The sequence below is a fragment of the Pteropus medius genome, unplaced genomic scaffold (genome assembly GCF_902729225.1).
Source record: "Pteropus medius unplaced genomic scaffold, Ma_sr-lr_union100, whole genome shotgun sequence".
Lineage (NCBI taxonomy): Eukaryota > Metazoa > Chordata > Mammalia > Chiroptera > Pteropodidae > Pteropus > Pteropus medius.
The window spans coordinates 22,762,916-22,776,330 of NW_024354875.1; the positions used below are offsets into that span (position 1 = coordinate 22,762,916).

Here is a 13,415-nt window from a genome sequence, read left to right on the forward strand (position 1 = left end):
AATTACCCCCTTCACGGAGGAAGAACGCGGAGGGATTCGGACTGAAACACAAAAGATAGCTGCGGGAGGGAGGAGAGTTGAGGAAGCAGGGGAACAGATTGAGGAGGAATTTCCCTCCACCCGCCCAGACTAGGGACACAATTCTCAGGCAGGGAGAACAGCATTAGATCGGTACCACCAGATTCTAATTGGGGGGATTTGGATGGCTGCTCGTCAGCCAACTAACCTTTCTAAGGTAACTGAAGTTATACAAGGACCTTAGGAATCCCGTGGAGCACTTCTTGAATGAGGCGTACTGGGTATACACCCCCATTGATCCTAAGGCCCCTGAGAACCAGCAGGCAATTAATATAGCCTTTGGTACTCAGGCAGCCCCTGGTATCTGGTGTAAATTGCAAAAATTAGAAGGTTTTGCAGGGATGAACCTGTCCCAACTTGCTGAGATAGCCCAGAGGGTGTTCAACAACAGGGAAGCACTGGATGACCCCAAAGGTATGGCTAAAATCCCAAGCTACTGTCATCAACCCAGCCAGTCTGTTGCCAGACCCAGACCCCGAGATCCCTGTTCATGACTGCACAGATTTCACTGACACTGTGTGTTCCTCGGGGCCAGACCTCAAAGATGCCCCTCTGCCTGAGGCCGATGAAGTTCTGTTCACAGACAGTAGCAGCTTCATGCAGGAAGGAAGGAGGAATGCTGGGGCAGTGGTCGTAACTCTAACTGGCACCGTCTGGTCACAGGCTCTTCCCCATAGGACTTCTGCTCAAAAGGCAGAACTCATTGCCCTCACTGAGGCACTAAGATGGGAAAAGGATAAGGCAGTCACAATATACACTGACAGCCGATACGCCTTTGCCACTGCACATGTACATGGAGCCATCTACAAGGAAAGAGGCCTTCTGACTTCAGCTGGGAAGGACATCAAGAACAAGGGGGAGATCTTAGCCTTACTTGAAGCCATATAGATGCCTAAGACTCTTGTTATTGTTCTTTGTAAGGGGCATCAAAAAGGCAATAGTTCTGAGGCTAAGGGAAACCGACGAGCCAATGCAGAGACAAGAACAGCGGCCATAAGGCCAGTGAGGCCCCCACCTTATCTACTGACTGTTGTCCCTTACCCAGAACTGCCTCCGTCTCCGACCTATACGGCGGAAGAGAACATGTATTTTCAAGATAAGGGAGCCACTAGGAACCAAACAGGGGTGGTGGACAACCCCAGATGGAAAAATCGGGCTCTCACGGCCCTTGGAAGGACTCTCTCCTCCACCAACTACACCAGGCCACACACCTAGAGCGAACTAAGATGCTCCAAGCTTTAGACCTCTACTTTCACTTGTTAGAAGGGAGAAGAACTGCAGAGGAGATTGCCTCACAATGCCCGGCTTGTGCCCAAATTAATCCAAAGAAGGGGACGATAGAAGAACCTAGGCATAAGGAAAGAGGAACTTATCCAGGGGACCACTGGGAAGTAGATTTCATTGAGATAACCCCGACTATGAGGGGCTACAAATATTTACTTGTTTTTAGAGACACATATTCAGGATGGGTAGAAGCCTTCCCTACCAGGAAAGAGACTGCCTTAGTAGTTACTAAGAAACTACTACTACAAGAAATCCTCCCTCGATTTGGTCTCCCTGGAACTGTAGGGTTGGATAACGGGCCAGCCATTGTGGAAAAGGTATCACAACAATTGGCTAGCTACCTAAATTTACAATAGAAACTCCACTGCGCCTACCGGCCTCAAAAGTTCGAGCCGAGTAGAGCAAATGAATCGGACCCTAAAAGAGACATTAGTCAAGTTAGGATTAGAAACTAGTGGGACCTGGGTAGAACTTCTCCCCTTTGCTCTTCTCCAGCCAGGTGTATGCCATATATTAATGGATTCACTCCATTTGATATTTTCTTTGGAAAACCCCCCACCTTTAGTACCTAGAATAGAAGATGAGAAAAAGGCAGAACTACCTAACCTTGTCTTACTTAAGTCTTTACAAGCCCTTCAAAGTGTACAGAAGGAGATTTGGTCTGGGTTCATGCTGCCCACTCAGCCCCAGGGGACAGACTTCCCCATCAATTTCAGCCTGGGGACTTTGTGTGGATCCGGAAGTTCACTTCCAGGGACTAGAACCCAAATGGAAAGGACCATTCACTGTCTACCTGACAACACCCACTGCAGTTAAAGTAGACGGCATCCCATCATGGATTCATCACTCCTATGTGAAGGCATCACGAGAGTGGACCGCTCAGGAAGATGGGCCCTTAAGACTAAGACTCAAGCATACATAAGTATAACCCTTTGTTTCTTCCTTTTTATCTCTTTAGCCCAGGCATTCAACCAGCCACAACCAAAATCAGAAGGAACATTAATAACTGCTAACGACAATACACAAGGTCTTAAATAAGACCACCCCAAGCATAGGACAAGATTCTTGGTTGTGCCTAAACCCCAAAACCCCCTTACTATGTGGGGGTAGGAACTCCCTTAAACTTAACTGAGCTTAGCAGGCTAGAACTTCAAGTCGATTCACTAGCAGAAGTAGTCCTCCAAAATAGAAGAGGTTTAGATTTATTTTTCTTAGAACAAGATGGATTATGTATGGCTCTAGGTAAAACCTGTTGCTTCTATGCTAATAATTCTGGAGTAATTAGAGAGAGCTTACGACTAGTAGAGAGAAATTTAGACGCCAGGGAAAAACAAAGAATAGAATCAGATAACTGGTTTCATAGGATATTCAATTGGTCCCCATGGCTAACAACCCTTCTATCTGCTATAGCTGGACCTTTTTAATCCTCCTCCTCTTCTTCTTAACTTTTGGCCCATGTTTCCTCGATTTCTTGTTTGCATATATAAGGAAGAGAATTAATTCTATTAAACTTTTAGTATTACATAATAGAGGCTATGAGCAAATTCCACATGAAGAATCAGGGATTTGATTTTCTGCTAAGGCCAGTGGGGAATGTGCTGGCTGGAAAATTACTGCTTGGCTATCGCCCATGGGAACATAGGCTATCGCCCATGGGAACATAGGTTATCACCCATGGGAACATAACATTCTAACAATAAGCTTTCTGCTTCTGTACCCCTGCTTGCACACCTGACCTGTGAGTTGACAGGTAGTGAATAGGAGAAAAATAGACCTTTGTGTTTAAGACAGAATGAGGAATGGGATTTAGGGCTTAAAAACCCTGTACGTCTACATTTCGGGGCTGCTTAATTTGGGGTCTGCGTACTCCTGGCAGACCCAGCTGGCTGAATAAAGAGCATGTTTCCTATAACTCACTGATTTCTGGTGGTCTGTGTGTCTTTCGGGGGCTGGAGGCTACAACACTATCCAATTCTCAATATATCTTAACCTAAGTATAATTTTATTATGTTAGCTCTTTGGTCAAAAGCTTTAGTGTCTCCTCCATCAATGCCAACTTTATAAAGCCTAAACACTTAATTTTGATATTTAAATTATTTTTCGAGTAGGCATTAACATACCTTTCTAGTCTAATTGTGTGTGTCATACTTTCGCCACTTCCACATTTTGCTTTAACTGTTTCCTCTGCATGGAATGTCCTCCTTCTATAAATTTTAAGCTGATGAAATCCTGTTCATTCCTCAAAATCCAATCTATGTTTGTCCTAGCCAGAGGCACTCAGTGCCTCTATCCTTTGAGCTCCCTTAACTCGTTATACTCTACCCTGTACTACCTAAAGTATCCATAATATGAAGCTGGTGGAAATGCTGGCTCAACATTCTTTGGGATTTACTTTAGAGTGCCTTCAGCATATTAGCATTGGAGAGTATAATAAATTATACTTTAGAAAACTATACCTGGGAAAAATTAATTTGTAAACCATTAACCCTTAAATTTTATATCTGTAAATTAGAAACAATTATTTGGCTATCAGAATCTTCTTGAAAGAGTAAAATCATATGGATTTTATTTAATTTGTATGATTAAGATAACACATAAAAATAAACTGAAGTAGAATGATTAAAACATGTTAAGTTATAGAAATAAAGCTCAATTTCAGAAGGTAAAAATTCTATAATGAAAATGGTTGCTTTGAAAGTAAAATTAGATCTGGGCTCTTAATACTCAAGTCAGCAAAAATTTGTGGTAGGCATTTCACAAGCATAAATACAGATGGAATGCCATCTAGAATGACTTATTATATTTGAAAGCACCAGTATTAATAAGCAGCATACAATTCCATATAAACTTCTTTATCTTATTTAATGTAGTCACTGTATAAGTTTAGAAAATTAAGTTATTAAGGTATTTCTTTGTAAACAAAGACTGTCACATAATATTCGTACTAATGGCAATGCCTCACGAAGAGAAAGTGCTTAGTTAATATTTAGTCAGTGAATAAAATATGAAAAATTATACTAAATAACTGCATTTACATTTTTAAAAGAATTTTATAGCAAAATTCTTACATAAAATACTTTAATATACTTAACTTTACTTAATACTTATGACAAATATTGCATGGTATATATTATATAAGTTTACATATATAATATACTTAAACATTATATTTACAAATACTGATTTAAATTTTCAGCAGAAAAATTTAGTGTATTTTCATTTCCTAGAACATAATTATGTCAGATAATCATTTTTTACTTTTTTTATAGGTAGCAAATTTTCCTTCTACATACAGAGGATCAAAACAGTAATGAAAACAAAAATTTTCCCTTTAGTTTTATATTTTATATCTTAATTTCCTGAAATTGATCCTCACTCTATAGTTCTGAAGAAACACTTCCTGTATATTAACACTCGAAGTTAATCTGAGGGGTGGAATATAAAAGAAGGGTGGAAGAAAACTGAGACCCATGTAGTAGCAAATGTCTTGCTGCTTTAATATATCTGCTTGGATGACAGGAATATAGGAACAGATAGGTCTGAAGCTCTGTCCTACCTCCAAGCACTTGCTCGCCAGACCCTACCTGAGTCTCTGCTGACCACAAAAAAATCTTCTAGTCAAAACTTGATAAAGAAAATTCACTCCAGGTCTATTTATATACAATTAAATATCCATAGTGTAAGGGTATGGAAAAACCCAATGATTAACTAACACTGAAGAAAAGCATAAACTAGTGAGGGAGGCAGATATATAGCAGGTAGCATGAAACAGTTGAGACTATCGTAAGAAATAAAGCAAAATTCCATATATTAGATTGACATATAAAGAAAGAATGCTGATATAAGACAAGCTTTTGTAAAATACCTTTTAACTCAGTACTAGGTACCAATAACAAGTGGGTAAAGTCATTTAGAATTGAGTCTAATGTGAATGTCCATTCACATAAAATATTTCCCATCGACTACCATTATTTCAGAAACATCAAATTAGTTCATCTTAATCATGGGCTTTGAAATCAGAATGACCTAGTTTAATATACTTCTTTCTTAAATTACTATGTAATGTTGGCAAGTGGCTTGACCTCTTTGAGCCTTAGTTTCTTTATTTCACACAATTTTGTAAGAATTACATAAGATCATAGAAGCCCTAGCTTGTGTTAAAGCAAGTGTTAAATAAGTGACTTTCTAAAAGGCAGTCGCATAAAAGTTTTAAAATAAGAAACATTTAAGAAACTTTGTAAAAAACCTTTCATAATGCAAATACTTATTGATGTGACTGTAAATCATTTATCTTAAAGTGGAATATACATTAATGAAAATTAAAATAGCCCCCAAACTGTAATTTTTAATTTGCTTAATTTACTCATGGAAAGTCAATAATGTGATGCCAATAATAATAATACCTCCTCATGATTAAATAGTGCATTACAAGTCATCATGCATTACATGCATGATACTAGGACACCATTTAGATTAGTGGTTCTCAAATCTGGCTGCACATACGAAGCACCTGGGAAGCTTTTTAGACATGCAATGCCTTAGTCTCAACAAAAGATCCTGACTTAGTTCTTCTGAGGTAGCATTTCTTTTTTATAGTTTCCCAAGTGATTCTAATGCATACTTAGGCTTGTGAACTGCTAATTTAGATTCTTAAAAAAGCCTGGTTTGTTCATTTTTCTTTGACCTTGTTCTTAAAGTCTTCACAATAAAAAAAAAGTCAATAAACTAGAATATTGTGACTTTTTTGAGAAAGAAAGATAGTATAGTGGTTAAGAAAAATAATTCTAGTATCACACTACCTAGATTTAAATTCTAGCTCCATCACTATCAGTGTGCTCTTGGGAGAGTTATTTAAGTTCTATGTATCACACTTTTGATCATCTGTTAATGGTCATAACAACATCAGTAGCACAAATAGATGTTAGTATCCAATGAGAAAATGACTGTTCAGCACTTGAAGCAATGGCTGGCAAACAGTACATGCTCTACAAGTATTATCTAATGTTTAGGATGCCTAATGATACCTCTGTCACCAAAAGACAGGATACTGTGTTCAAACATAATATTTTTTCTCTGCTGAGCTGGCTCCAGAATAAAAAGCACTCATCATTTAATTACTAGAATTCTATTGGACATGGGGATGTAGACTACATATTAATATAAAACCAATGGCAAAAAAAATAAAGATAAAAAATTCTGTGATGAGTGATTCTGGTGTTTGGGTAAATAAGTGTCACTCAAAATATTTTGTATTTCATATAATTCACTAAGTATGGTAAAGAAAAATGAGTCTATAAAGAATTTTTACACTTAAAATTGCTAAATTATAGGACTAAACAGGTAAATTACTCAAGAATTCATTTTAAAAAAAAGAATATATTGATATTAGAAGAAAAAAGACATTGATTTTTAAACAAAAGTGATTGTGAAATATGTCTTATTCAAACATATTTCTCTCCTTACTGCTAAATCATTAAGCTAGAGGAAAAATAACATGATTGTGTTGCCAAAAATATATTAAGCAGATGTATATGTAAATATAAAATCAGAGAAATTTAGTTTTCTGATATGCATGTTTGATTACTGGTGACTAAGAAAGTATAAAAATAAGAGCTGGACAGAATTTAAACCTGCATAATATAAGGCTATATAAAAGCTCTTTTTCTAATAATAAAATCCTTCCATAAATAAAATAAACTCACCCGTTTAGATCGCAATTCACTGGTCAAAGGATTAGATTCTTCAGAGGTATTTTTATTCCCTGCTTTAAGTACATCAGGAGAAGGAACTATGAGTTTCATGTAAGTTTCCTTTTTGGCTTGATTTACCAAAGATAAAGGTTTCACATTGGACACCAATCCCGTAGACTGTATCACACTTGTGTGTTTGTTCACAGATTCCTCCTTTGCCTGAGAGCTTTGGAAAATAAATGGAAGCTGCTGTGACAAAACCTGAGGCTGCTTCTGCTGGGATTGGAATGATGAGTGAGTCTGGGATTCAGACACAAGAGGTAATGGCTGGTGTATTCTTTTTTCCTGGGCTTTTTCAGTTGCTTTCTGTCCATCTGCTTTTGGGTCTGAAATACTATGTAATAGCACCTGTAAATAAAAGTCAACTGCTTAACATCTATCCAGACAAAGAACATCCAACAGTAAAACCTGGAGAAAAAGAGCACTTTAAAAAGTGTTCCTAATGACTTATGATAGATGTATAAAGCTCACAAGAAAAGTATTAAATGTCTCTTTAAAAATGTTTCTCTATCCCCTATTCCTTCTTTAGCAAAAGTAATAACAAAAGGCAATAATTAAATTTAAACTTTATAGACTTCGAGAGTCAAGATAAACCAGATAGGGGGTCAAATATGTGGTGATAGAAAGAAATCTAACTATGGGAGATGGACACACAGTGTAAATATATATACGCCTTACTGTTAAAGTGTACAATTGAAACTTATTAGATTTCGTTAACCAATGTCACCATAAAAAAAAAAAATGATTAAAAAAAAGATAAACCAGATAATCCCTAAATATGAATAATGTGGGGATACTGCCAAGGGAACTATTTATACCTGGTTGTTACTTTTATGTTGTGCTTCACTCTCTGAATCAGAATCATCGTCTTCACTTTCTTCAATACTTTGATCTTCTTCTTCTTCATCTTCCTCTAGATCATCTGAATCACTACTACTAATGCCTTCACTTGAGGTGTCTGATGATGTGCCCGAATCGCTGTCGCTGTTGCTAGAACTTTCCACAGCTTTCTTTCTTGGTTTCTGGATTAAGACAAGATTTTCGCAAGACTTTATTTTTGGAAAAAAATTTAAGCTTCAGTAAGAGGCATCCTCTTTTAATTTTCAAACGATATTTTCAATTTCAAAATGTCATTTATTTGATGTGTTCAAAGAATAGGAAAAAGAGAAAAAGTCACATATTGTTAAGGGTAATTATTCAACAAACTGATCGAATTAACGTATCTCACAGGAATTCTCCAATAAAATGTACAAGCTCTGTCATGCAGAGTATTGGAAAGATCAATATTATAAAACATCAATATTACAAACATTGATATTACAAAATACAAGAGTAATTTACAAAATAATAATCCCAATTATGATAAGGGTTACACACATTGAAGTTCTATATTTAGCTTTAGTCTTCTTTATGCAAATAGTGAGTCAATAGCCAAATATTTACATGTAGCATGCCAAACACACCTTTCAAGGTACTGGACTACAATGATGTTATCTAAGATAGAGTCCTTGCCTTCGAGAAATATACATTCATTCTAGTGGTGGTGGCAGTGGTGGTGGTAGACAGATGATTAATATAAAAGCAAATAATTCCATTTAGTAATAAGTGCTATAGAGAAGATAAGTAACAAAAGATTTATAAGGTGCTTTACTTAGGGTCAAGTAACTTAATTTTTTATATTTCACGTCAAATAACATAGGAAAATGTGATAAAGACAGATTAATTTCTGGAACAATTAAGACTCTATAGGAAAAAGAAAATCCAAAGGTGGTAGAAAGCAACATTAGGTTACATAAAAGGAAAGTTTTGGGTTTAAAGAACTGATAGTAGTGAATAAAAAAGAAAAAAAATGAGATGAATTATAACTCAATAACTATATAACAATGGAAAAGTTAAAAATCTGTCAATAGGAAGACTGAAAAGGAAAAATATTGAAAAGATTTAGTAAAAAGACTGAGTATAACCCAAAGTTACTTAGAAATATTTCAATAGCATGTGCTGATTGATAAAATAAAAACAAAATATAGAAAAGGTAATAAATTACAAAAGCTATGGTCTTAATGAAAATATGGCCTTTCATGACTATTGGGTTGGGGAGTGAAAGACAAAAATACACCTATTCAACAGGAAGCCAAGCTGAGCCACTGTTACAGATTGCAACTCTTTCCTTTGTACCTTCTGAAATTTGATTTAAATAAAATGCATATGAGTGAGAAGAGTCACTCCTGCTGTTTTATTCTGCTTTCACTGGTGCTCTGTGTTAACTGCTCCAAACTATCAGCTGTTAATGCTTCCTCCAGAGACAAACCTTCAATAAGCAAACTAATAGTTACCATAATTCCTGAGCTATCTTCTCTAACAGTAAAACAGAGTAAGGAGGAACCGAATTGGAAAAGTGTGGGAATCGCAGGATGAAAGACACCAAAGTAGAGATTAAAAGGAAACAACAGTAATATATTACTATTAAGTCTACCATTTGTTAGAGAAATAGCTCCTTTGCAATCAGAATCTGTTGTAGGTTTCTAAGCAACTATAGCAAGACTATGAAAATCATAAAGAATCTAAACTGAAGATACTACTTTTAGTTTCAGTAGAGGCTAAGAAAGGAAAGTATGGGGGAGCTACAGCGATTTAGTAAAGAAAAGTAAACTCCTATTCAAATGCCCAAGTAATCTGTACAGTTTTTTATTAAAGATGGCATGAGAAATCAGGCTTACACCCAAGAGTGGATCTAGAGGTGCAGGTTCTAAACTTTATAGTGCACAGTATTCACTGGCAGAACTTGCCACAACCAGCAGATTCTAGGAGCCCAATTCCAAACAGGGCACAGGGGTGTGCTTTAACAAGCGCTTCATGTGGTTCTGATGCAGATGGTTTTGCAGAGCACACTCTTGATAGTGTGCAAAAAAAAGAGTCTGTGCTTTTATAAGGTGACTAATTTAGACCTCATTAAAAAGAAAAGTAGATGTGAGTAGACAAGTATGGGTACTAGAAAAAGAAAGAAAAATAAGTTTCAATATCACCAATTTCATTTCCTTAGTCCTTATTAGTGTGTGTGTGTGTGTGTGTGTGTGTGGTGTATGTGTGTAGGTAAGTAGTTCTTTTGTATTTACACATAATTTTGTAGTATGCCTCTTTTCTGTCATTTAAACGTTTTAAAAATGAGTCTTCTTAGTTCATCAAAAAATGATCAAAGAAGAGCTTATTAATTAATCCACTTCCCCCTATCTAATCTGGGAAAGCCTTCCAGAGCTCTCTCCTTGAACTTTCATTTCACTGTATACTTATTTCTTCCAATAACAAAGTAAAAACATATTTAAAGCTATTATGTACCAGGCACAGTTCCTCTAGTCTCTGGAGATACAAAGGTGCAACAAACAGATAGCAACTCTGCCCTAGTGGGAACAAGGTGCAGAGAATCAACAAACAATATAAATAAGTGTTTTTAGTAATAAATACCATGACTAAAACAGGATAACTGAATAGATAATGTGTTGGGAGTAGGGTGGGGTGAAGATTTAGATGCAATTATCAGGTAAGACCTTTTTGAGCTGAGACCTAAATGGAGGATAAGAGCCAGTCACATAAAGATATAACAGAAGAGCCTTTCAAGACAGGGGAAACAGCAAAGAAAACAAGTTTGATGTGTTCAAAGAATGGAGAAGTCAGCTAGACCAGCTACAGAAGAGGGATCCTGGGAGAAAGCCATAGGAAATAAAACTGGCAGGGGTTAGATCAGACACGTTTTTGTAGGCCATGGCAAAGATTTTATTCTGAGTGGGATAGAAAACTAATGGAGGGAGAGATAACAGATGATATTTTGAAAACCATAAAAAAAGTATGTTTTAAAAGACTATTTTGGCTGCTGTAGTAACAATAATTTATGTGGCAGTAGGAGTGGAACTTACTCAAATTTGAATTGTTTTATTTTTTTCCTAAACGGGCTGTAAGTTTATGCATTTTAGTTTGTGACTTACTTTGTTTAATCTAAAATAACTATATATCTATTCTAAATATACATACAGACTAAATGTGGTAATTGGACTTAATCAATGATTTTCAAGGAGCAATATGGAGATATGTAACACTGTCCCCGAGGAAGGATTATCAAAATTAGCTGAAGAATTTTTTTTTTCAAACTAGACATGAAAAGAGCTGATGAAGCAATTTTTAAAAGGCTTTTAAAACTGAAAATTACTAGGTAAAAAAGGATTTTATTCTTTAGTTCCAATGCCTTTCATCTCTATTTTAGTTGAACAACTTACCATTACAAAGTCATGCCAGCTCATGTATAGTCGAAAGGTGCTCTTCTCCTGAAGTCTGAAGTTCTAGTTTCCCTCACTCGGGTAGCCAGTCTCTCTAGTGTTATTTCTATGTGGATGTCTGTAAACACCACTCAGAATCTATTTCTTTATATCACTAAAAAGGTGCCTCTATAAGTTTTTACTTTAACAGCACTGATTTGTTTAAGACTGTCAGTGGAGATTCCTCATTAGAACTACAGACAGCAAGAGTCCTGCTCAGTGCCTTGTACACTGTGGAGGTACCGGAGGTTTTAGATTCTACTAGATGTTAGCATTACTTCTAAGAGGTAGGACAGTGTTGTAAGGTTTAAAACAGCGACATTTAATTTTTAGAAATACATACAGAAATATGTCCAATGACATGATGTCTGGGATTTGTTTCAAAATACTGTGTGAGTAAGGAATGGGTGGTGTTTCAGTCGGAGTCTGCAGGCAGAGAAGCTGGCAGCAGTGCAGCTAAGCCCTTAGAGAGCACACTAATGGGAATGCCCTTGAAACAAATCATAAGAGAGAAGACTGAAGAGCACTTGAAGAGCAACAGGTGGAGACTGTGACCCTGAAATCTATGTCTCTAGAAAGAAATAACCAAGAGTCTTTAATCACATTTGCTTGAGTGCTCGGGGGTGGCACGGGGGCGCGGCTTGAAGAAGAAAGGGAATATTTTCGTCTTAGGACCTAAATACAGTCCTTTTGAGTTTTTGTGGGAGGTGCCATAAGGCTTCTTGGCTTTACCAGAGGATCTTTCCCCTAGACTCAACCATGTCTTACCTTATTCTGGAAAACATTCTGTTTGAGAAGGGAACTGAAATATCTAAAGGAAATATTTCTATGTAATATGCTGGGCAAATGGAAAAAAAGAATTATTTGTTTTATTGATCCTGGAAAATATATGGAACTTGATGCTATCTTGAAGGACAAGAAAAATTTGATAAAATAGTTCCTTAGGATTAAAAATTAGGGCCTGAGAGGCATGTTGTTCAGATGTAAAGTTCACATCAATGCTACCTGCAGCCAGTGGCTACGTTTTCTGTTCATGTCTTCCAGCAACAAATTTAGTATCTTTTCATCTTAACTAAGCACTTATGCACATGTGGCCATAACTTTCATAGTTTGAGGTGCGACAGCAAAACTAGCACAAATTTCTTCCTTCTTCACAATTCCACAGAGAAAAGATTCATTTTACTGTAGCTCTTAGCAACCTCAGAATATTTTTTTTCTTATTAAGTCAAGAACTTACACCTTTTCACTTAAAGCAAGCACTTTACAGTTTCTTTTTGGCATATCTGAATTGCCAGCATTACTACTTAAAAGTAAAACAAGGGTTACTTGAACACAGCACTGCAATACCATGACAGTCAACCTGATAACCAAGACAGCTACTAAGTGACTAACAGGCAGGTAGTGCATAAAGCCCGAATATCCTGGACAAAGGTATAATTCACATCTCAGGCAGGATGAAGCAGGGCGGTGTGAGATTTCACCACACAGCTCAAAAGAACACATAGTTTAAAGCTTATGAATTGCTTATTTCTGGAATTTTACATTTAATATTTTCAGATGATGGTTGACCATGAATAACTGAAACTGCAGAAAGTGAAACCACGGGTGGATAAGGGGAGACTACTCTAATAAGCTGCCCACTGGGATGCCAGTGAAATTCACTAGACGGTGGGCACTACTGGGTCTCCTACACGCAACTGCAAAAAAGCTGCCAGCTGGCAAGGAAGCTACCTAAAGGTAGCCACAGCTTAAGAGCAGGAAGAAAGCACTGGAAACAGAAACCCCTTCCTCTTCTAAAGTTTCTCCAAGACCTTGTATTGACAAGATCTAACATTGTTCCAACTGGCAAAAAAAAAAGGATGAATTTAGAATTGAGAGGCATTACACTGATAATCTGTACAGTTGGGGATAAAGCAAAATAAAACTGGTCATGAGGTGATAGATAACTGTTAAATATGAATAATGGGTATACAGGATTACTATGCTATTCTGTCTACTT

At 36.7% G+C, this 13,415-nt stretch overlaps 1 protein-coding gene across 1 annotated transcript in view; it reads right to left on the reverse strand.

Moving 5' to 3' along the window:
- Window positions 1-13,415, reverse strand: part of BAZ2B (bromodomain adjacent to zinc finger domain 2B) — a 292,925-nt gene that overhangs the window by 89,993 nt on the left and 189,517 nt on the right. Inside the window, exons 8-9 of the mRNA XM_039855749.1 lie at window positions 7,931-8,134; window positions 7,065-7,460 (exon numbers count right to left, since the gene is read on the reverse strand). Of these exons, the coding sequence (XP_039711683.1) occupies window positions 7,065-7,460; window positions 7,931-8,134 (600 nt within the window). The remainder of the gene's footprint in view (window positions 1-7,064; window positions 7,461-7,930; window positions 8,135-13,415) is intronic.